Source organism: Salvia splendens, chromosome 1, assembly GCF_004379255.2.
Source record: "Salvia splendens isolate huo1 chromosome 1, SspV2, whole genome shotgun sequence".
Taxonomy (NCBI): domain Eukaryota; kingdom Viridiplantae; phylum Streptophyta; class Magnoliopsida; order Lamiales; family Lamiaceae; genus Salvia; species Salvia splendens.
Window position 1 is genome coordinate 35,979,573 of NC_056032.1, and position 22,019 is coordinate 36,001,591.

At 40.8% G+C, this 22,019-nt stretch overlaps 3 protein-coding genes across 5 annotated transcripts; all 3 read right to left on the minus strand.

Moving 5' to 3' along the window:
* Positions 1 to 833: 833 nt before the first annotated feature.
* Positions 834 to 4,337, minus strand: LOC121748537 (serine/arginine-rich splicing factor RS2Z32-like). 3 transcript variants are annotated; one of them, XM_042142970.1, is made up of 7 exons: positions 4,211 to 4,337; positions 3,473 to 3,589; positions 2,578 to 2,617; positions 2,345 to 2,440; positions 1,833 to 2,029; positions 1,535 to 1,636; positions 834 to 1,446 (listed from the first exon to the last, which is right to left on the minus strand). In XM_042142970.1, exons 2-7 carry the CDS (start codon positions 3,580 to 3,582, stop codon positions 1,059 to 1,061), a joined length of 933 nt encoding a protein of 310 aa, XP_041998904.1. In that variant the 5' UTR covers positions 3,583 to 3,589; positions 4,211 to 4,337; the 3' UTR covers positions 834 to 1,058. The 3 variants fall into 3 exon arrangements, with proteins under 3 accessions (XP_041998904.1, XP_041998896.1, XP_041998912.1); XM_042142962.1 differs by having other exon boundaries at positions 1,535 to 1,639; XM_042142978.1 differs by lacking the exon at positions 4,211 to 4,337 and having other exon boundaries at positions 1,535 to 1,639; positions 2,578 to 2,883.
* A 3,956-nt stretch (positions 4,338 to 8,293) lies between these two features.
* LOC121799252 (ABC transporter G family member 20-like) lies at positions 8,294 to 10,611 on the minus strand. Its single transcript, XM_042198575.1, has one exon. The coding sequence runs from the start codon at positions 10,574 to 10,576 to the stop codon at positions 8,438 to 8,440; it is 2,139 nt and encodes a 712-aa protein (XP_042054509.1). The 5' UTR covers positions 10,577 to 10,611; the 3' UTR covers positions 8,294 to 8,437.
* Positions 10,612 to 18,311: 7,700 nt separating this feature from the next.
* LOC121748555 (protein CANDIDATE G-PROTEIN COUPLED RECEPTOR 7-like) lies at positions 18,312 to 20,053 on the minus strand. Its single transcript, XM_042142990.1, has one exon. The coding sequence runs from the start codon at positions 19,907 to 19,909 to the stop codon at positions 18,602 to 18,604; it is 1,308 nt and encodes a 435-aa protein (XP_041998924.1). The 5' UTR covers positions 19,910 to 20,053; the 3' UTR covers positions 18,312 to 18,601.
* Positions 20,054 to 22,019: the final 1,966 nt, after the last annotated feature.

Sequence of the window (22,019 nt, forward strand, 5' to 3'; positions counted from 1 at the left end):
CCTCATAAAATTACCTTAAATTTGATGTATGATTTGTGAAAAAATAATTTAAATCATAAGAGTTATAAAAGATTTAATGTTTTCAAATATTGTAAAATGACTGATATACCGTTATCCTTTTACTTTAATAAATATCGATGTCACATAGAGAAATCGGATTTCACTTTAGTTGTCATATAAGACTATACCGTTATCCTTTTACTTTAATAAATATCGATGTCACATAGAGAAATCGAGTGGTCAAGATTTCACTTTAGTTGTCATATAAGACTAGGGTTGGCACGCCATGAGAACACTATTACAAGGATACCACCATAAAGGGATGCTCGCCGCAGAGAGTACCGGTCGATCTGGTGGTACAATACATCCCACTGCACCACGTCTGAGGCAGCAGCTGCAACAAAAATCATACATCTTGCTCTTGAACCACATTCTTCACATCCCTCGGCGTCAAAATAGAAACGATTGTCATTTTCGGGAGAGAAATTCATCACTCCTTGGTCTCAAATTACTGCAGTTATATTCCATTTCAGCTTCTCCTAAAACACTTGAAACATTAAAAAAGTTGGTGATGGTGACATTAGGAGAAGCAGCAGGCTGGATAACAAAGCCACAATCGTATCTGACTTGGTTGCCAGTCATAGCAATAATAATATCCGATAAGTCTCACTATCGGTATCATTGCTGCTGCGAAACCAGTTCAGAAACCATGATCAACTCAAAATAAAACTATTTAATTAATAACAAAATCACAGGTGACTGTCGATGTTCTACACAGACGGTGCATTCGGAAAAGGAAAATAAGACAATGTAGTCAAATAACACGCACGATATCACACAACTAAAACTCCACCGACAATTCATAACCATTTGCTCTAAAAGCTCGACAAAATAAATTACGACACATAAAAGTTTGTAGTCTGAAAGATAAACTTGGAAATTCTCCAACCCACGGCTCAACATAACACTAGTTTTAGTACCTCACAAAATGACAACACACAAGTGTAGAGCAGAGACTACATAAATCCCAAGTTAGTGTGTCCACATTATAAATAGATTCATGGAGAGGCGCTACCACGGGGAGAGCGTACTGGATCATCATCCTCAACAGGGCTTCTGTCCTCTCTAGGACTAGGGCTGCGATTGCGGCCATTTTCCTCATAAGGACTCTCTTCATATCTCCTAGCTGCAGGACTAACGGGACTACGGCTAGTCTCCTTTGGGCTATCACTATTGTACCCATCTTGCTCAGTCTCCACCCTGCCTTTACTAGGGGAAGCACTTTGCTCTCTGGGCACATCCCTGTCAGGTGGTGGACTGAGCTTCCTCGATTTAGTAGGAGTCGCAGCCCTCTTAAGATCTGGGCTTTCATCAATCGGGCTCCTTGACCTCCTTTCTTTATAATCAGCATCACGTCCTCTCCTGGCAGCAGGGGACCTTGACCGGCTGAACAGAGGTAATAGTGATCAAATAACTGGTAATATTTAAAAATAACCAAACATCCCTTAATTTGTTCAAGGCCAAGAGCTCAAACCTGTAACTGCGGCTTCTGCTGAAACTTCTACTCCTACTGCGGCCACCACGGCGAGGAGAACGTGACCTCACAGGAGATCTCGAGTAACTGCGCCCACGTCCACTACTGAAGCATTACCAAGACATTAGAAGAATTAGATTATATAACAATTATAAAATTTCAGCAAGATCTAATCAATGCTCACAACAGTCGAGGACAGGACAAGACAGGAAACGTATCAACTTGAAGCATACAACAAGACACAAGAAAAATATGGGCTGGTATAAAATCAATTCAAGAAGCCACTCAAAATGCATACCTGAGCTTCTTAGGACTGTTTTGGCAGTTCCTCTCAATGTGACCTCTTTCTCCACAGCGGTAACACTTATTCTTCCAGTCTCCAGCTTTGCAATCACGAGCCCAATGACCATCAATGCCACAATTGAAACATCGGCCAGAACCTGGAGCAGGACCTCGGCCCACATACTCCCGAACCCCTCCAGGCCCACGTGGAACCTGTGTCCCATATCATGCAATGTCAGAAGGTACAGCAAAATCCACAAGTTCTATCACTAATAAGTTTCTAAAACCAACTAGGCCAAGTCAGGCAGGTAATGCTGGCAACACAGTATTCTACCACATAACCTAAACCATGTGCGAAAAAATAGACATGGATCATAATAACTTAATATAGAACATGTGGTAGCTATATTTCAAAGGGAGTTTTTACATCTTCAATACAGGTGTATGACAAAGAAAAGAAAGGCAGCTTTTATATCTCAGTATCTCGACATCACAGGCATATAACAAGAGAATGCTGGAAGTACTTACACCCTTAGCAAATTCCACAGTTATGCGGCGTCCATCCACATCACGCCCGTCCAAATTATATCTAGCATCATCAGCATCCCGTGGATCACTGAATTCCTGATCAAGGCAACAAGAAAAATTCCCCAACAAGAAATACAAATAGTGTAGTTGAGAAACATGTGATCAGTTGATCTTAAGATGAAGGATAAAAGTATTTCTACAAACATTCAGACACTGAGAGAGATGGTACATACAACAAAGGCGTAGTCTCGCTTCATATCCACATCGCGTACTCTGCGGAAATGGTTTCCAGAAACAGTAAGGCCATCAAAACTACTTACGAACTGCAGTGCATGAAACTTGGTCCTCAAGACGAACTAAACACCAGTTTGATTGTGGCAAATTCCATAAAAACATGCAAAGACAACATAGATAATCGCCAAAGGCTTCTAACAATCGGCAAGAAATTCCACCAAGTCCACCCTCTCACCATTGACCATCAGGTCAGGCATAGTCCACCCTCCCACCATTGACAACCAGGTCAGGCAAAGGCTCAGAACCTTCAATAGAATCATTAAAGTCAAACTCAAAAGAACCTAAGACACTTTTTTCCTTCACAAAAAACAAGATCATAATGATGCCCAAGCAACAACCATGCCTGGAAAGCAACTATGCTCTTAGCAAGAGGTGGGAAGCGAAGCTACACCATATAGCAACCTCTGATGTAGCACGATGATAGAGGGAGAATAAACCAGAAGTATATGTTCTTGGACATGCTTAGTTCAGGGAACTCATACCAGATAAGGAATAAATATCACCAGATAACCATTTTAACTTCCCTTATTTATGCTACAGGGAAGGACATACCAAAATCTTTTGCAATATGTACTAAAATCAGAATGAAGAAATTCTTTAAATTGAACATAGATGGAATAAATAGACATAGACAGCGACATTTGACCACAAAGTTCCAGCTTTAGGCAGAGGGTGCTACTGCTAGATGTAGTATTAAACATAGATGGATCCACAAAATACAAAAAAATACAACTCCATTTTGTAAAAAGCAGTGGGAAGCATGAAACTTAAAATTCTCAAGGAAACACAAACTAAAAGACACCAAGATATGATAACAAAACGCCAATTAAGTACCTGCCATATCTACTAAAAACATGCTCAAGATCCCGGGATCGGGTCCGAGAGGACAAGTGACCAACATAGAGGCGAGTAGTGCTCCCATACCTATCCTCATAGCGAGGCATTTTACAACTACAAATTCAAATTGAGAATTGTTAGAGCCAAGCAAAATATGCGGTAATTTGTTAGATAGTGATTGGGGCTATATAGAAGAAAGATTAAAGATAAAACAAACTCCAAAAATCATTCCATAAAGAAATGAATGGATATGCAGCAGTTTTTCAACCCAATTACACCACACTGCGAAAGTCTCTTCCCGCTTTACTAAATTTTTTGTTTTATTCATTTTTATCATCTATTTTTATTTGGGGGTAACCTTCTATGTGTGGGTTAAAAAACAAATTAACCATCGGTAGAATCGGGTTTCAAATAACTTTGATGCACACAGCCTAAAACGCCCGAAAACGAAGTTCGAATTAGAGGGGGAGAATTGGAAACAGTAGCCGTAGTTCTAAAAGAGAAGCAAATCCATTCCCCCAATTGCACAATCTGAGGAATAATATAAATTTAACCGCTGGATCGAACTTAACACAAAACCAGTACAACAAGCACGAAATTGAAATTGAAATTGAAATTGAAATTAAAATAAGTAAAATCAATTCAAGAAGTAACGATATTGGAAAAGAAAAAAGAAATCACCTTCAAAATAATAATTTATTTATACAAAGGGCAGATAGAGGCATGAAATCAAACCTTGCAATTCAAAATTCTACACTTGAGACTGCAACCCTAATTTTCAAGGACAGCGCAAAAGGGGATAGATCGGGATCTCGACGTGCTTTTATAGTCAATAACCGACTTATTTGAACGGCTAGGATTGAATGGTTAAATCGTAAGGTGGGTGGCGTTTTATCAATTGGATTGATGGGTACTCCTATAATCCTAAAATTCTAAGGCCATCCACTACGCTGTCTCTATACCGTCCCTTAAATCGTCTTTTAACTACTATTTGAGCACTATTTGAGGGCCCCACTGTCCTTTTTTCCTCTATCCCTTAACTAAGGGACGGAACCTGCAACGCTCCGTCTCTTAACCGTCTCTATACCGTCCCTTAATTACTATTCATTCAATTTCATTTAGAATTTTTTTTTCTACCCAATTCAATTTAAACAAACACACTTTATTAAAAAACACACAAACTAAATAAACACACAAAATAAAAAAACACACAAAATAAAAAAAAAACTACTCCGCCGGCGAATCATCCTCTGGAGGCGGTCGAGGTTTAGGGGGTGTCGGAAGGTCAAGTTGTGCTGCCATAGCAACAATTCCGTTCCACCAGGCCGTGAATTGGGCGTACGAGAAGTGGGAAGTGTCCGCCATTGTGGCGGTCATGTACGCCACCATAAGTGTGTCCGAGCCTCCCCGCGAGCCCGAGGCCGGCTGGCTTGATTCGCCTCGGCCCTTCCTTGCTCTAGCCGCTTTCGCCGCCTTCGTCCCTTGCGGCCGACGACGCCCACGCGCGGATCCTCCAGCATCGCCGACCGTACCCGCAAACTCCCGGGATTCAGCCTCAGGTTGGCTGATGCCATCGGTGTCACCACCAGACGAGTATTGGCCACTCGCCGTATGCTTCGTGCGCTTCGAGGTTGAGCCCGAGCTGGAGCGAAAACCTCCGGCCCACCATTCCTCGTCCTTGACGGCCTGCCAAACATCAACAAATCTGAATTGATGACCCTCGTCCTGGTAGTAGGCGCGCAAAGCGGACGTCAAAATGTCGGTGGCCGTGGCGCCGCTTTGGTAGCGCGCCTCTTTAGTCGAGTAGATGCCGCAGAATTTTTTGATCTGTCGGTCGACTCGGTCAAAGTGAGAGCGGAGCATTTTAACTTTGCGCTTGCGGGAGCCTTTCGGCTTTATCTGGTGGTAGACCTCGCAGACCTTTTCCCAGAAACACTTCCGGGTTTGTTGATTCCCGACGATGGGATCGTACGAGACCGTGATCCAGGCGTTGTACACCGCCATCGTTTCGAAGTTGCTGTACGGATGCCGGCCAAGATCCTCTTCTTCTTCTTCCTCCTCGTCCTCGCCCGCCTGGGATTGTACACCGCCAGTGCCACCTCCACCGCCTCGGCCACCTCCACCGCCAGTGCCACCGGGAAAATCCTCCCGGATCTGGGATAATCCCTGCGAATACCGCGTGGCGGAGGGACGGACATATGCATCAAGGTCAAAATTGGGTGGTTGGTACTCCCCCGGCGTCGCCGAACCCTGAGTCCCAGGGGTTGACGAACCGGAACCGCCCAATGTGTTCATCATGGTCTCCCAATCGCCGAACGCGTTGAGATCCCACCCGCCGGAGCCGGAACCGCCGTAGTTGCCGTCGCCGTCGTCGGACATCTTGAGTTGGTTTATGAAAATTTGAGAGAAAATTTAGATGATAGGAAGAATAGATGTGTAGTTGTGTGTGAAATGAGGATGAGTTTAGGAGTATTTATAGAGTAAAAAAATTAATAAAAAATCAAAAAAATTATAAAAAAAAAACAAAAACGGTATTATTACCGTTTCAATTTTTTTTATTTAAATTCAATTTTTTTAAAAAAAAATATTTATTGCGTCAGCACGTGACGACGCCCACTCGCGGGCCGGCGAGTGGGCGTCATGCACGACGCCGGGTTGCTCCACGTTGCCTCGGCGCGTGGCGAGACAGCCGGTCTCGTGGCTCGCCGGGACGAGACGCGGGACGAGATGGAGGCTGCAACGCGTCGCGCCGGCGTCCCGTCTCGCCGGGACGAGACGCGAGTCTAAAACCCATCACGCAGATCTAGTAAATAAGTAATGACATATTAGAATATTTTAGATTATTGAGATGATTTGACCAAGTGGAGTTAATTAAACAAGTTTTAAGTTCAGAATCAGGGTCAAGATAATCCTGGGATGAAACTTGGAACTATTATTATAATATAATCAAATACAATTGCATCAACACTTCTCAAATAAATTAGTAAGTGGGGTACTAAATTTAGTCAAATTCTTTTCTATTTCCTATTTAATACTCCTATAAATCACAAAATTTTTAAAAATCATAAATTTTATATACTTTTTAAAGTACCTGTTGATTTGCTGATTTTTCAACCGTAATATCCATGTAACCAAAAGGGCAAGAAGACAAATCAAGACCATCTAACACTTTTCATATAGGAGTACACAAAGTATGAAAAAATCGCAATCATCATCACATCTTTTTCTTAATTTGTGAAAAATCATTGATGTATCAATCGAAAATATTTATGTGAAAAATGACGAGAGGACGAAACGTATTATATTTGAATGCATAATCAAGACCAAATTTAAACCATGTGATATTATGATTTAGATCAATAAAATGCACATATTACGCGATAATTTTTTTATAAATAAGAATAAAAATTCGATGTTTGGTTATAATGATGTACATGAATACAATAACGTTGTAAATTCACTATTATAATGAAGTAAATTCAATGCTATGAAGTATATTCAATGTTACTACTTGAAGCACATTTTCAAATCTGTAATGAAAATTATCATTTTCATTTATAGTGGACACTCCTAAAATATTTCAAACACTTATAGTTTCCTATAAATCTCTCAGATTTAAATTATTCACATATAATTTATACTATAATTAAAGGTAACTATCTGTATAAGGATCGTAACAAAATCCTAATGGTGTGTTTTTACATGAAAAAATGTAAGTACAGGTCTATTGCAATGCAATGAAGTAAGTTCAGTTTTCTGATGATGTAAATATGATATTATGATGTAACAAATTTAAATGCTACAATGAAGCGTGTTCTTGAATTTTGTAGTGAGGTTAATGACAATATCCCTTAACTATCGTGATATTAATATATACTTGTAGTGTGATGGGGATAAGTAACTTCATTGTTATAATGAAGTTTAGTTTCAAATTTGTAAAATGATCTATGCGGGAAAACAGAGCAGTTTCGTAAAAAATATCACATCCCTACTAATTATCCTTAATTTTCGATTTTATACAACCGTCAAGATACAAAACATAAATGCCCCATATGTGATAATTTAATGTCATTCTAATAATCTAATCTTAGATGTTCAATTTTCGATCTAATGAATCATATTTTTCCTTTGTTATACACTTAACGAATGACATATCTATAAGTCTATAACATTATCAGAAAATGATTTAAAATGACGTGATAAAAGTGTTTCACACAATTCCTATTGTTCACGGCCGAATGAGTTGATTTTTCATTTTCGGCAGACTCAAAAGTTTTTGAGTTTTAAATATTCAAATCAGACCGAACCAAAGACCGGCTCACAATTGTGTCCGGGTTTTAAAACACAGAGGTGACGTTCGGTTGCCATGACTAATATCATGAGACTATCCATCTAGGATTAAGTTGTGAGATTATTTTAGTTGGAGGGGGATGCATGAGACTATCCATCTAGGATTAAGTTGAAGGGTTCAATCTTGTGAACCAAACATGATATATATTTAATCATGAGATTTAATCTTGTCAACCGAACACCCCAGATTATCTATTAATAGCTGTATAAGCCTTAGATTCTTAACCGTTTTAGTCATTCCTTGCTCCCACTCTGGTATGAATTTGGCCGGAGTTAGTCTATTTGAATTTACTTACTACTATTTGGTACTCATCATATCCTTTATACTAGGAGAAATAAATAAGTAGAAAATTACTCTAACCAAACCGACATTAAAATATCTTAGGAGTATTAATTACTGTATTAGAAGAAGAAGAGAAAGGGAGAAGCTATAGAACAAATTCGAGCAGAAGTTACTGGAGTCCAAGCTGTCACACAACCTTGCACTAAATCAAAATGCAGCTAGCAAACTATCTACAACTCCAATTCTCACAGCAAACAAATTATGAGTGAATACATATATAGCACATGAAGCTTTGTTGGACTGATCTATCACTCCTCCACAAACTAATCTCACCTTCTCTTGTTCTTGCTCCCAATCAAGAGCGCAAAATAAAACAAAACCCTAAAGAAAAACCCCAAAGCAATGGTAATCCACAAGCAACTCCATATGTCTATATCAGTGACCCCCGTCTGCTTCAGAATGTCCGACCCCGTCGTCAAGCACGTCGTCCTCGTGATGTTCATTCCCAGCGTCTTGCTCATCGTTTTCAGCAGGCTCAGCTTCACCGACTCCGGCACTGCCCTCAGCGGCGACCCGTCGAACACCTGAGTCCCCCTCACGAAGCATTTCAGTGGATCCTCGAACTCGTTCTGCATCACCCCCTGGTAAGGGTACTTCACCAGGGAAGCGTAGTGGAACCATAACCAGTACGAGGGGATCCGATCCCTCGTGATGAAGAAGCCGCTGAAGAGAACGAAATAAGCCAAAATCGCCACCACCACTGTGTAAGCCATCATCAGGTTGAATATGATCCCGGAGAGGAACGTCACGAATGAGTTCCCCACCCAGAAGGATGCGAACACGAATGTGAGGTAGAAGAGGAAACCACCGGCCAGCCCCACCGCAAAGTAGGTGGTGGCGGCGAATGCCACGGAGAGGACTATTAATGAGGGTATGGAGATGATGGCGTGGGAGATGACGAACGACCAGCGGCGGTAGGCGTTGTAGGCTGTCTCTCTCATGAAGATGTATCTCTGGAGGAGGAACACCGGTATGGCCTCGGCGCAGGTGTAGAAGGTGGTGGACATTGCGAAGGAGAAGAAGCCTAGCCTCTCCTGGATGCCCTTGGGGGTGTTGTCCAGCTTCCAGAAGATGGTGGCCAGGATGAATCCGGTGATGATCACTGCTCCGAACCGGGCTCCAAATAGCTCAGGAGCCCTTCTGGAGTTGGTGAAGGATCGCTGCGCGATCACGATCATCTCTTTCCAGAAGGGATTGGCATATTTGGGGACGGAATTGGAGTCCATGTTTGAGGCGCCGGAGACGAGTTTTCCCATTGAAATGCTGGCGCTGATTGCGTCTTTGAGGGAGAGTTTCTGCGTTTGACGGATGCGATTAGGGTTATTTCTCATCTGCCAAGTTTTGTTTAAGCGTGCGAGATCCTCGGTGGCACCTGGGGTGGCCTCGAGCTCTCGGATGTGGTCGAGGGCGAACTCGGTTTTGTCCTCGTGGGGAGGTATGGGGTGGCCGTGCTCGGCGAAGAAGAGCGGGAGGGAGGCCGGGACGCCGCTGAAGACGGTGTGGCCGCGGGAGAGGATGATGAGGCGGTCGAGGAGCTTGAGGATTCGGTAGCTGGGCTGGTGGATGGACATGATGACGATGCTGCCGCTCTGTGCGATCCTCTGGAGGACCTTGACCACCATGAAGGCGCTGGTGGAGTCGAGGCCGGAGGTGGGCTCGTCGAGGAAGAGGAGGATGGGGTCGTGGATGATGTCGGTGCCGATGGATACGCGCCGCCTCTCGCCGCCGGAGACGCCGCGGCGGCCCTCGTCGCCGATGATGGTGTTGGCGGCGCTGCGGAGGCCGAGCTGGTCGATCAGGGCCTGGACTCGGGACCTCTTGCGGGACCTCGGCATGGTTCGGGGAAGGCGGAACTCGGCAGAGAACATGAGCGTCTCCTCCACGGTCAGCATGGGGAAAAGGAGGTCGTCCTGCATCACATAAGCGGAGATCACTTTAAGAAGCTTCGACTCAAGGGCTTCCCCGTTGAGGGTGATGGACCCCTTCAGGCTCTCCCTGGCGATGCGGTTGGCTAGCGTGTCGATCAGGGTGGATTTTCCCGAGCCGCTGGCGCCAAGGACGGCCATGATCTCGCCTTCCCTGGCCTCCCCCGAGATGTCGTTGAGCAGGAGCTTTTTCTCGGTGTTAGTGCTAGTGCGCCGGGTGAAGCAGGCGGGGAGGAGTGATCGACCGGCGCTGACGCTGTAGGTGAGGTTGTGGAAGGAGAGGAGCAAGGGGACGGAGGGGGAGGGGTGGGTGGGGGAGGTTGTGGTGGAGTCGCCGATGCTCTGGAGAAGCTCGCCGAGGGTGTGGGAGGTGGAACGCTTGGGCTTGCGGCTGAATTCTTGGAGGTCCATTGCCTGCCTCGGGCCAAGAAATGGCATGTCGCTGCTCATCGAGAGGCTGTCGTATCCGAAGCTTCGAGGCATGGGATTTATTGTTAAATGATCACAAAGTGTTGAGATGATTGTATAGAGAAACAAGTAAACATTTAGTGGTGCTTTGGTGTGAGATAAAGAGGGTTATATATCTAAGTTGGATGGTGGATTGTTTCGTGTGGGGTGGGGAAGAGGTATTATTAGGTGGGGATGTTGCACTGTCATTATTAATGCTCTTCTTGCCCATACATTATGTATAAATTTGGGTGCGAGTGTTTTGATGCTAAAAAACCGGCTCGACGTCACGTTTCTACTATGGAGAGGTTTCTTGCCAAGAATTTCTTTTTGAGGCATCTATGAATTTTTATTAGACATTGTGTGCGAAGATCAACTTCGAACTACTACATTATCACATATATAGTCTGCGTGAGTGTTTGTAACATTACCATATTTAAGTTGAATAAATACTACAATTTACTCAATCACCTAATATTAGATATTTTGGAGACTCATCATCATTTTAATGAGACCGGTAAAGAGAGAGGTAATTGAACTAAATAATAGTGGAGTGAATCTCACATCATTAATAGTGTAGTGTGTGAAAAAGTTTTCAAAAATAAAAGTGGATTAAAAATTTGCTAAAAATTTTAGAAATTAGTGGAATAATAACGTAACTATATTCAGTCAAATATATATAAGCAAAACAAACTACATAACTTAATAGATTTGTTACGTTGATTGTCTGTAATTGGACGGATCGATTGAAATGATATATTAGTCGTTTTTAAAAATTAGTTCAGTACTCCATAGATCACTTTGTTTTGCATATTTGATAGTAATGAATGCTATTTTCAATGTGGTGACCAAAACTTTCCTAATATCATTTGGACACGCTAACTAATGAAAAGAATGTCAATGATAGGATTTTTTAAGCGACAATTAAGCTCTCGTCATTTATTCATTTTCGTGCTAAGTTGGATTTACAGTAGGTAAGGGTGTTCATCTGCACTATCTTTCAGCTTTCGATAGTTAATAGTGATGTCTTGGCTTTATTTTAATCGTTTTATCTATTTATCTCTACGCATTTACTACCTTACAGGAGTACTATGTAATATTACCAATTGGAATTTAGTTAAATAACACACAAATAGAAAAAAAGATTATTTTCATGAAGAATATATAGAATTTACATAAATTATAAGGAGCATGCTATGAATGTCCCCACAAATAAGATTTTATAAACTTCTAAACATTCAGTTAATTAGGAGTAATTACGATCAGGGCGAAACTCTTATCTTCATGGCTTCAGGCACATCGTGAAGAAGTTTATTTCACATTGCTGCAACTATATAAAGGGATGATGAGGACTCAATTTGGTTATGCTATTGTATAACGCCCCATACACAATTTTAGATAATTAGATACATGCCCGCAGTGGCAGATTTGCAAGAATGGCCAAGGATCGATTCCCACTACTGTCATATACTAGTTGCAACCTCTCAGGCACAAGTGTGAGGCCTTGGAATGTGCCCTTCTGGCATGACAGTGGGTTACACCCTCCCTTTAGCGGGTACCGTCGGGCCGGGATGTAGAGGGTCCTTGATCCTTGAGGCTGGGGTTTCAACCTTTTTTTTTCAAGATTATCAGATACGTTGCACAACAAGCTCTACTAACAATTCTCTGACACAGTGGTCAAAAGAAACACAATTTCATGTACTCCCTCCATCCCATTGAAGATGACACACTTTCCTTTTTGGTTTGTCCCAATCAAGATGACCCATTACTTAAAATGGAAACATCTTTATCTCTATTTTATTCCCTCTATCTTACTTTACTCTCTCCACTAAACACACAAAATAAAATTGCATAAAATCTCGTGACGCCAAGTAAGGGGTCATCTTCCTTGGGACGAAGGGAGTATATTTTACTCAATTATGTCCTTTTCTTTATTAGAGCAGAATTACTTGTGTTCTAACCAAACTGAGATTAGTCGATCAGTTAATTGACTAAGAAAATGGCCAAATTGCAGGATCATAACTGAAGCGTTATGGCAGTTGGTTAACCGATTGGAACCGATGAAAAATAATCACAAATCCACAAAAGCCACATAGACTGAACAACTGAACAACAATTGATGAACAAGAAACCACAAGTATTTCTATTCTGCCACGTGTTCTGCTCAAAATATAACTATGCATGGTTGCATAATACCCTCTAAAATATAACTATGCATGGTTGCATAACCGAATCAGTGAATTGCAGTGAATTGCACATAATACAACATACGACAATTAAATAGCACACACAACGAGGAATATCGATAGCCGTACTCAAGATTGCATATCTTTCTAAGTAAGTGCGGTTACTTCGAGTTAGACGTCACCACGGTTCGGGAACCGGCGGTTCACGGTTCGGAACCGCCGGTTCCGGTTCGAGAAATGATGGAACCTGAACCGGCCCGGCCAAGGTTCGGCGGTTCCGGTTCGTGAACCGTGAACCGCGGAACCGTCGGTGCAAATCCGGTTCCGGGCCGGTTTGGCCGGTTTGGCGGTTCGTTTAATTTTTTTTTGTAAATTTGTAATTCAAGTAAAAAATGTAAATATATTTGCATAAATAAAATTAGAATAAAGCGATGTACAAATGCAATTTTATTGATACAAATTACAACTTCAAAATTACAAATTACAACTTTAAAATTACAAATCACAACTTAAAATTTACAAATTACAACGTAAAAATTAGAAATTACAACTTCAAAATTATAAATTACAAAAGACTTAAAGTCTTGATTACAATTTACAAAATTACATATTCGAAACAAAGGGGAGAAAAAAGAAATAAAGGAAAAGGACTTGAGCTCAACTTAAATTTAAACTTAAATTTAAAATTTAAGTTGAAATTTAAGTTGAGATGCCTACGTATCCTCAATGCTCAATTGCATTTTGGAATCAAAGTCCACGTAGTTCTCTTACCTTGCTTACATATTTGGCTTGATCGGAAGAATTGGCGCCTACTCTTCTTCATCGGGGAAGTAGTCTTGGTCGGGTTGTACTACTTGATTGTCCCAATCCGGTTCTTGGTCTCTAATTTCGGCGGAGCACCAATCATCAAGTAACATGGTGGCTTCCATGTTTTGCCCGGTGAGTCTACTTCTTCGGTCGTCCAAGACGTTGCCTCCAACACTAAAGGCGGACTCGACGGCGACAGTGGAAGCCGGAATCGAAAAGATCTCCTTGGCCATTGATGCAAGGATGAGAAAATCTTTCTCGTGTGATCCCCACCAATATAGGACGTCGATTTGTTGGGGAACGGGACCTCCTTCTTCCTCATTGAATGAAAAGTGTGAGTCAAAATATAAGTCTAACTCACTTGTCGAATTTGCCGTCCTTCCTCCGCTGCTGAAGCCGTATAGGTCTGGGGTCATCAACTTGGAAGAAGCCAAAGTTATGTGTTTGACGGGGGGTCTAGGTCTCACTTGGTGGGTACGATTGTACTTGGCTTCGTAATCGTGAAAGAGAGTCCGCAAGTCGAACTCAAAACTTCTTTGGAGGCTTGGGAGGTGGGGATGTTTATTTGGAATGTTTGGGCTAGGTTTATGTAGTTGTCGTCGTCCTCGTCAGTTTGCAAAGCTCGGAGTGGTTCAAGATCAATAGAAGCCAAATTGTTGTAATAAAATTCTAAAATTTTGAAAGTACCAACTAGTTTCCACTTTGGATCCAAAACTTTGGCAAGCAAAAAAACCGTGGGGATCTCGTTGAAATACTTGAGCCATTTTTCAACCATATAATATAAAACACACATTAACTCAAGATTGTTTGTGGAATTTTTCATTGCAGTTTTAAAACCAAGTGATATGATCATGCAATGTTCTAAAACACGAACGAATGTGCAATAATACACACCCGATAACTCAATAGTGGCATTTCGAAAACCTTTGAATAACTTAAACAAGCTCATGCTTTGATCCCAACAAGAAGATGTTAGATATAAATCATCAACAGGGTAAGTTCTATAAAAATCAACTAAATATTCTATATGCTCCAATGTAGATTGCAACATATCATATGTGGAGTTCCATCTAGTAGACACGTCTAAAGTAAAAGTTGTGTACCTTATTTTCTTCGAATGACAATACTTCTTCCACGCCTTGCCAATTTGAGGCTTCCAGTGGATCAAGGATACAGCTGTAGTAATAGGTTGAATATGTCTTTGCCACAAAGACAAAGCATCTTGTACACATAAGTTTAAAATATGACAAATACAACGTTGGTGAAAATACTTACCACTTATCACCGGAGAGCAAGCCGCAATTAAATCGGATATACTTGCGGTGTTAGCGGTTGCGTTATCAAAACCAACCGAAAATATCTTGTTGCATAACTCATACTCATTCAAAACTTGAATAATTAAAGATGCAATTGCTTGTGCGGTGTGTGGGGAAGGAAATTGTCTAAAACCAATTAAACGTTTATTTAAAGACCAACTATTGTCTATAAAATGACATGAAATTCCCATGTAAGAATTTCATTGGAAAGAATCCGTCCACACATCGGAGCAAATATTAACTTTGTGCCCCAAGGTGGAGAGGAATTTTCCAACCTCTCGTTATTTGTCAAAAAACTGACGGTTGTTAGATCTTTGAGCAGTAGAGGGGGGAAATTCTCTTTGTAGCAACATTAAAAGCGGTTTGCATAGTAACTTCATATTTTTTGTCATTAAAAAAATTGAACGGCAAATGTTTCATTGCCGCCCATCTCACCATAGTATCGGTAACATTTTTCGGATCATATTTAAATAGCGGCGTACCTGTTTGAGACGATGAGCCGGCGGGGAAGTTTATTTGGCTTTGGGACTTAGTATGCCCATATTCCACGGGGTGTTTTGACTTCAAATGGCGATGGAGAGTACCATATCCCCCACCGATAACAAATGGATAGACTTTATCGCAATAGTTGCAATATGCTTTGAACTCACCCGTCTCCATGGTAGTGGTCGGATCATTAGGATTTAGAATTAACACCTGGATCTTCTTGAAATGTTTGGTGAAAATCTCGGATTTCAACTTGGGAGACATCTTTTTCTTTTGTCGTCCTGCGGAAGGAAGAGGATCGGCCTCCTCCTCATCATTGTCGCCAACTTGCCCGGTGCTAGAAGGGGGGAATTGATGCGATCCATCATCGCCTTCGCCCGACGATAGATTCACATCGTACTCGAAACGCGAAGCCGAATGTGAATGCCCCCCTTGTGGGTCGTCGTCGCCGAGGGCAAGTAACAAGGCCACATTTCGATCTTCTTCCTCCTACGAAAATTATACAACTAAGTAAAAATACTAACACAAAAATAAAACACATAAAAAATGAAATTATGAATTTAATAAAAATGAATTAACAAAAAATTAAAAGATCTTATAACTTACTTGAGCTCGAAGAGCGGCTAGCCTTCCCACCTCCTCCGCAACTTGTGCTCTAGAAGGGGCACGTCGACGACGAGTATCACTTTGACTTTGATCTTGGGCAATTCCCTTGCCCCGATCACCACCACGACGAGATGAAGACATGATATAAATATTTATGGAAATTGAAAGTCGTGAAGATGATAACGTGAATAACGTGAGAGTAAAGTATGAGCGCAAATAACGTAAACAACGTGAGAGAATGAGGATGGAGAATAGAGAAATTGAGATTGAGAGAGAAATTCTTATTAACACAAGAATGGGGTGAGTAGAAATGAAGAGGAGGGGGTATTTATAGGGGAAAATTGTGATTAAAAAAAATTAAAAAAACGGCCGAACCGCCGGTTTTTCGCCGGAACCGGCGGTTTTCGTCGATTTTAAAAATTCAAAATTTTGAAATTACCGTTGGAACCGGCGATTTTTCGGCCGAAACCGGCGGCCGGGGGAGCGGTTTCTGAAAAGGCTAAGAAGTAGGCCTGAAAAGGTGTCGGGAGGTGTCGAGAACTGCCGAACCGGCGATTCGAAACCGGCAGTTCGGAACCACCGGTTACGGTTCTTCAATTTTTGTGAACCTGAACCGGCCCGGCGGTTCGGGTGGTTCCGGTCCCGGTTCGAACCGCCGCCGACGGTTCCGGTTCCGGTTTGGAACCGCCGGTGACGGTTCCGGGCCGGTTCGTCCGGGCCGGTTCGGTTTGGAGACCTCTACTTCGATTATGCCAAATGATTCTCAGTTACAACTAAGTATGCTAACTATAACCAAGCTTAACTAGATATGGTAACTATAATCGAGCCCATACCTGACGTATTTGATTATCAGTTAACCGATAGCCTAATAATCATTTAAGCATCTGATACGAGCATTATTAGTCAGATAAATTAGGATTTGCATATCTTTTCCATATCTTTGTTTTCTTATTCATTAAATTATTATTAGCATTATAAATAGGAGTTATTGTAATCATTTGAGAAATCAATCAAGAATATCAATATTATCGTTCATTCTCTTCTCCAAGTGAGAAAACCGTCGTGCTCGACGGGCACTCGCCCGCGACAAACATTTATCGATCGCCGATCTACGGACGCCGATCAGCCCGATAGGAGGTTTATCCTATCAGCATCCCTTCCACACTAGTGCATATATTTGTTGGAACTACCCATGACCACTTGCTCTATCCACACCCCTGCTTGTAGGAACTATCACTACTCCTAAATAGTCACTAGGCATTTTGACCTAGAAGACATTTGTGATATTGGAACACATGACTCTTCAATCGCTATCAACTATTGATACATAGGTGTTTACCCTTATTCAGTTACTTACAGTCAACTAGCATTGCATACATGGCAAGAAACCCGAGTATTCAAAGAAACAAATGGCATCAAAATTTCTTAATCGCTGCACACCAGAAATGTATTCACACCCATATCACTCAGCTACAATTTTAGCAAGACATTTGCCTATCACAATGCAAAAGGAAACAATATAGACATACCACATCAGAAACCTATGGACCAAAAAATATAGGTGTATCTGCAATTTATAAATACCCACATGAAATCTATAAAAATAAAAATAAAAATAACTACACTATTAACTGGAGTAAGAAAAATAGATCAGTGGGATTCAACTACAAAGGCTTCCTCAATTAATATAGATATGCAATGTTACTAGTTCTGATCGTCTAACCGTTCAGCACGGATCCACGTTTCTGATTGTACTTATCTTTCTAATGGCAGTGGTCAAGGAAGGCTGTTATGGCAGTTCAACTGGGAAAATAATGTGAAGAAATCATGTGTAGTTCGTGAATTTTGTAATTTAAATCTAAATAATCAGAGATTTTCATTTCCGGCACTATTATGTATAATTTCACTTTCAGATGAATCCAAAGTAAATAAGTAATAACTGAAAGAATAGTGAACTTAAAACTAGCGTCACTAGCATTGAGGTACAAGAACTGAACACCAGCACCGTATACAAAATGTGATTCTGTTAACATATATATTTCTAAGATCTTGCATTTGCAAGCCTCTATTCAAGATGACAGACAACACCAACATACATAGAATAGAAGCCAGACAAACTACGCGTACAGGAACAATGATTCAGAGGCTCAAATCAAACACAAGTATGAAGGTTTATGCAGGTGACTCAAAAGGGAGGAAAGAGGAGTTCTCCAGCATATAAGCTAATTGCACGTACCACAGCATATCCATAGAAAGGAAAGAAGATCTAATTGCAGTTAATTACGGATAATTCAACTTCGTAGCAGTGGAATGACAAATATAATAAGCAGATAAACAGAGAAAAAATCAAATAACAGAGACAGCACCAAGAGAAAATGAAAATAATGACACTCTACAGAAAAAACAACATACAGTCAAACAGTCAGCCGTTTGCTACTGGATTCATAGATGATCTTAACTCTTAAGGCTGAGGAATAATGACAAATAAACAAATGAGAAACTTACATTATGCAAAAGGCGATGCCACTGTAAGATAAACTCAAATTTGTCTCTATGTAAGGTAAGGAAGAAGTGCTTAAGTTACACAAATCAGACTTTGTAGTAAATCACTCACAATCTTTTAGTATTCCAGCAAAAAAAGTAGCACTTTGTCTCCAACTTCAAAGCTCGAAGTCTTCATCTTTAAGAACCATCTCTGCAGCAGATTCCTCTTCTTCATCGAGAGCAAAGTACTCATTCTTCTCAACAGGCCTAAACATGTAAAAGATTATAGCATAAAAAGCAAGACTGGCAATCTCCTCAGCGGCATTAGCCACCCACTGGTACTTGTAGGCAGCAATGGTCCTGAGAGCAAACACTACTATCCTCGTGAAGTAGAGATACCCAATTACAACTATGTAAAACTGCCTAAACAGAGTCAATTTGGCCAGGTTCCTAGCAGCCTTCCCATCAGTCTTTGATGTCTCCCTCAATGAACTAATAGACCACACAATTGGGAAAATAATGGCACAGCAACAGATAATGTCAACCAACAGGAACACCTGGTTCCATGTTACCCAATCCTTGATAAAGGGACCTGTCTCCCCAATCACAATGGATGCAAAATTGGCCAAGACCTGCAATGGGATCACAATCATCAACACCTTCTTCTCCTTCTCCTGCAAAAATGGCTTCAGAAACGACCATCCAGTACCGATCAAGACAATGACGGTAAACAACAAAACAACCCTAATAAACTGGAAAATGTAAAACAACACATCCCATCCATGTGGAGTCCCGGTGACCTTCACATAATGTTTATCCTCGGCGGCACAAAGCAGATTCAATGCTTTCATAACAACCAGAAGCCCCATAAGCAAATGGATTCTATGAACAGACTTCTTATTCTGCAGCAACACATAGATCCAGTAGGCCAGAAACGCTACATAAATAACAGAGAAACAGAAATACAACGACGGCAGTTGAGTTAAACCAGCGGATAAGTAGTCCTTTTCATCCCCACGGCCGTCGAGATTGTACAGCTCGGTCCGTACTTTCATCGACACTGTAGATTCAGGCGCGCAATTGGCGAAGAAGAGCGAGTACTCGTTGGGAGATGTGATCGGGTACGAGTGGGAGAAGGAGGAGTGAGGCGGCGGCGATAGATCGCGGAAGGTGAAGAGGAGATTAATGTACTTGGAATCGAGGACACAGAAGGAAGGATTTGACTGGAGCTCAATCAGAACCTGAGTTAGGGATTCTTCCGATAGGAGGAAGAAACCTAAACGCGACGGCTCTGGCGAGGCGACATTGGACATGACGGAGACGGAGGAGACGGTGATGGAGGCTTGGCCAGTGTGCGTGAATCCGAATCGTTCAAATAAGATCATCGGGCGTGAATCAGAGGAGATTTTGAGATTTTTTATCTCGGCGGAGGTGAAGGATGCGATGAAGAGGAGCGTAAGGAGAAGAGGGATCAGGTTCCTCATCTTTGCTTCGGCGGCGGAGGAACTGGTTGCGACGGTAGATGGGATATGGGGAATTGGGGGAGAGAAAAAGTAAAAGAGTGATCGATGGAGTTGATTTCACGACTGAAATAATTTATTCCAGAAATGCCCTTAAGATTTGTGAATGTGGTAGAAAACGTCGAACAAAAGCGATTGCGAGTAGTATAAATTTTTCCTTTGTCGTTCAAGATGTCTAACACTCGAATAAATATTACTTTGTGACTCAACTTAGTTGGAATATTCCATTCGATTCATTTTAGTTGGGACGGATGAAGTACTATGAGATTTTAAATGAAGAAGTTGAATATAATAACATAAAAATGATAATAGAATATTTTAATGAAAAGGGAAGAGACATGAATTTATTAACAAAAAAGGAAAGTAAATATTTTAATTGAGACAAACTAAAAAGAAAATATAAACATTTTGAATGGGATGAAGGGAGTATATGCATTTCCCCTTGGATATTGACTACTCATCCAAAATAATACACCATCCGTCCTAAACGAGTATGCACTCTTTCTTTTTCAGTCCGTCTTACCAAAGTATGCACTTTCTAAGTTTGAAACACTTTTATCTCTAAGGAGGTGAGACTCATTCTCCATTAATAATACTTTAATTATTTTTTTCTATCTCTCTCTTACATTACCAATTGTGTATTAAAACTCATGCTCAACCAAAAGTGCATACTTTTGTAGGACGAAGAGAATATGCTAGATCTAGAGTCGTTGGTTAGTGACAACTTTAAGGATGACGGTCGGATGTCGGCCTTGTTCCCGTATGTATACATGCGTCTTCATAGAGTCCAACAATGCTTCCGAGCCCAATACATATTATACCTATCTGGAAAATCATTAGCCCTGTCAAACAAGAGTAGTTGGCCTACGGATGGGTCTGTATGGTATATCGTATCGAGAACCCGTATACCGTATTAAAAGCTACTATATAACAAAATATAATGCCGAAAATTCAGTAAGATAAATTTTTTATACTGTTACCATACTATAATTGTGGTATACCGTACTTTTACGGTATACTGAAATATGATACGGTATACCAATACACTTATGTTATACCGGAAAAACTTATTTTATACACAAACTATTTAAAATAACAATTAAATTACTCTCTCCGTTCCACTCTAAGTGACACATTTCCCTTTTTGGGATGTCCCACTTTAAATGACACATTTCTAAAACAGCAACATCACTCTCTACACTAATTCCCCCTCTCTTATTTTACTCCCTTTATTTAACTCACAGAATATCACTACATAAAATCTAGTGCCGAAAAGGAAATGTTCCACTTAGAGTGGGACGGAGGGGGTATTTGAATAACGTGTAAAACAATAAAACATCACCATTATCAATTCTTTTTCAAAATATTTGAAATCATTAAAACTTCAATTATCAAATCCAAAACAATAAAGTCATGATGAACATTGTCTTCATTTCTTGAAACTTCATTGTCAAGGTGACGAGAGTGTTTGACGTTTTATATTCTAAAAGTTGGGTTTTGAAGGTTCTTTTTTAAATTCTATTTTGTACATGCATGTATAATATTTCAATATATGCAGTATATCGCATATATGGTATATGCCGAAAATCGTCACACCGATGTATAGGAATATTGATATCATTACCGTACTGAAAATAGCGCTATACCGAAAAATTTGTATTTTCGATATTTTTTCGCTATGGTAAGCGCGGTATTTCAGTATTTTTTTCTCATCCCAAGGTAGGTCTTCGCAAATATGTGTCACAGAATGCCCTCTACAATAGGGGTAAGCATTCGGGTTTCGATTCGATTTTTTGCCAAAACTGAAAAATCGAATTTAGTTCAAAACCCAAATCGAACCGAACCGAACCGAAAACCGAACTTCAAAAACCAAACAAAACCGAAAAAACTGAAATTAAAAAAAAATGAAAAACCGAAAAAAATATGGAGTATACATTAATATATATATATATATATATATATATATATATATATATATATATATATATATATATATATATATATATATATATATATATGTGTGTGTGTGTGTGTGTGTGTGTGTGTAGGGTTGTGATCTATTGAGATTTTTTAG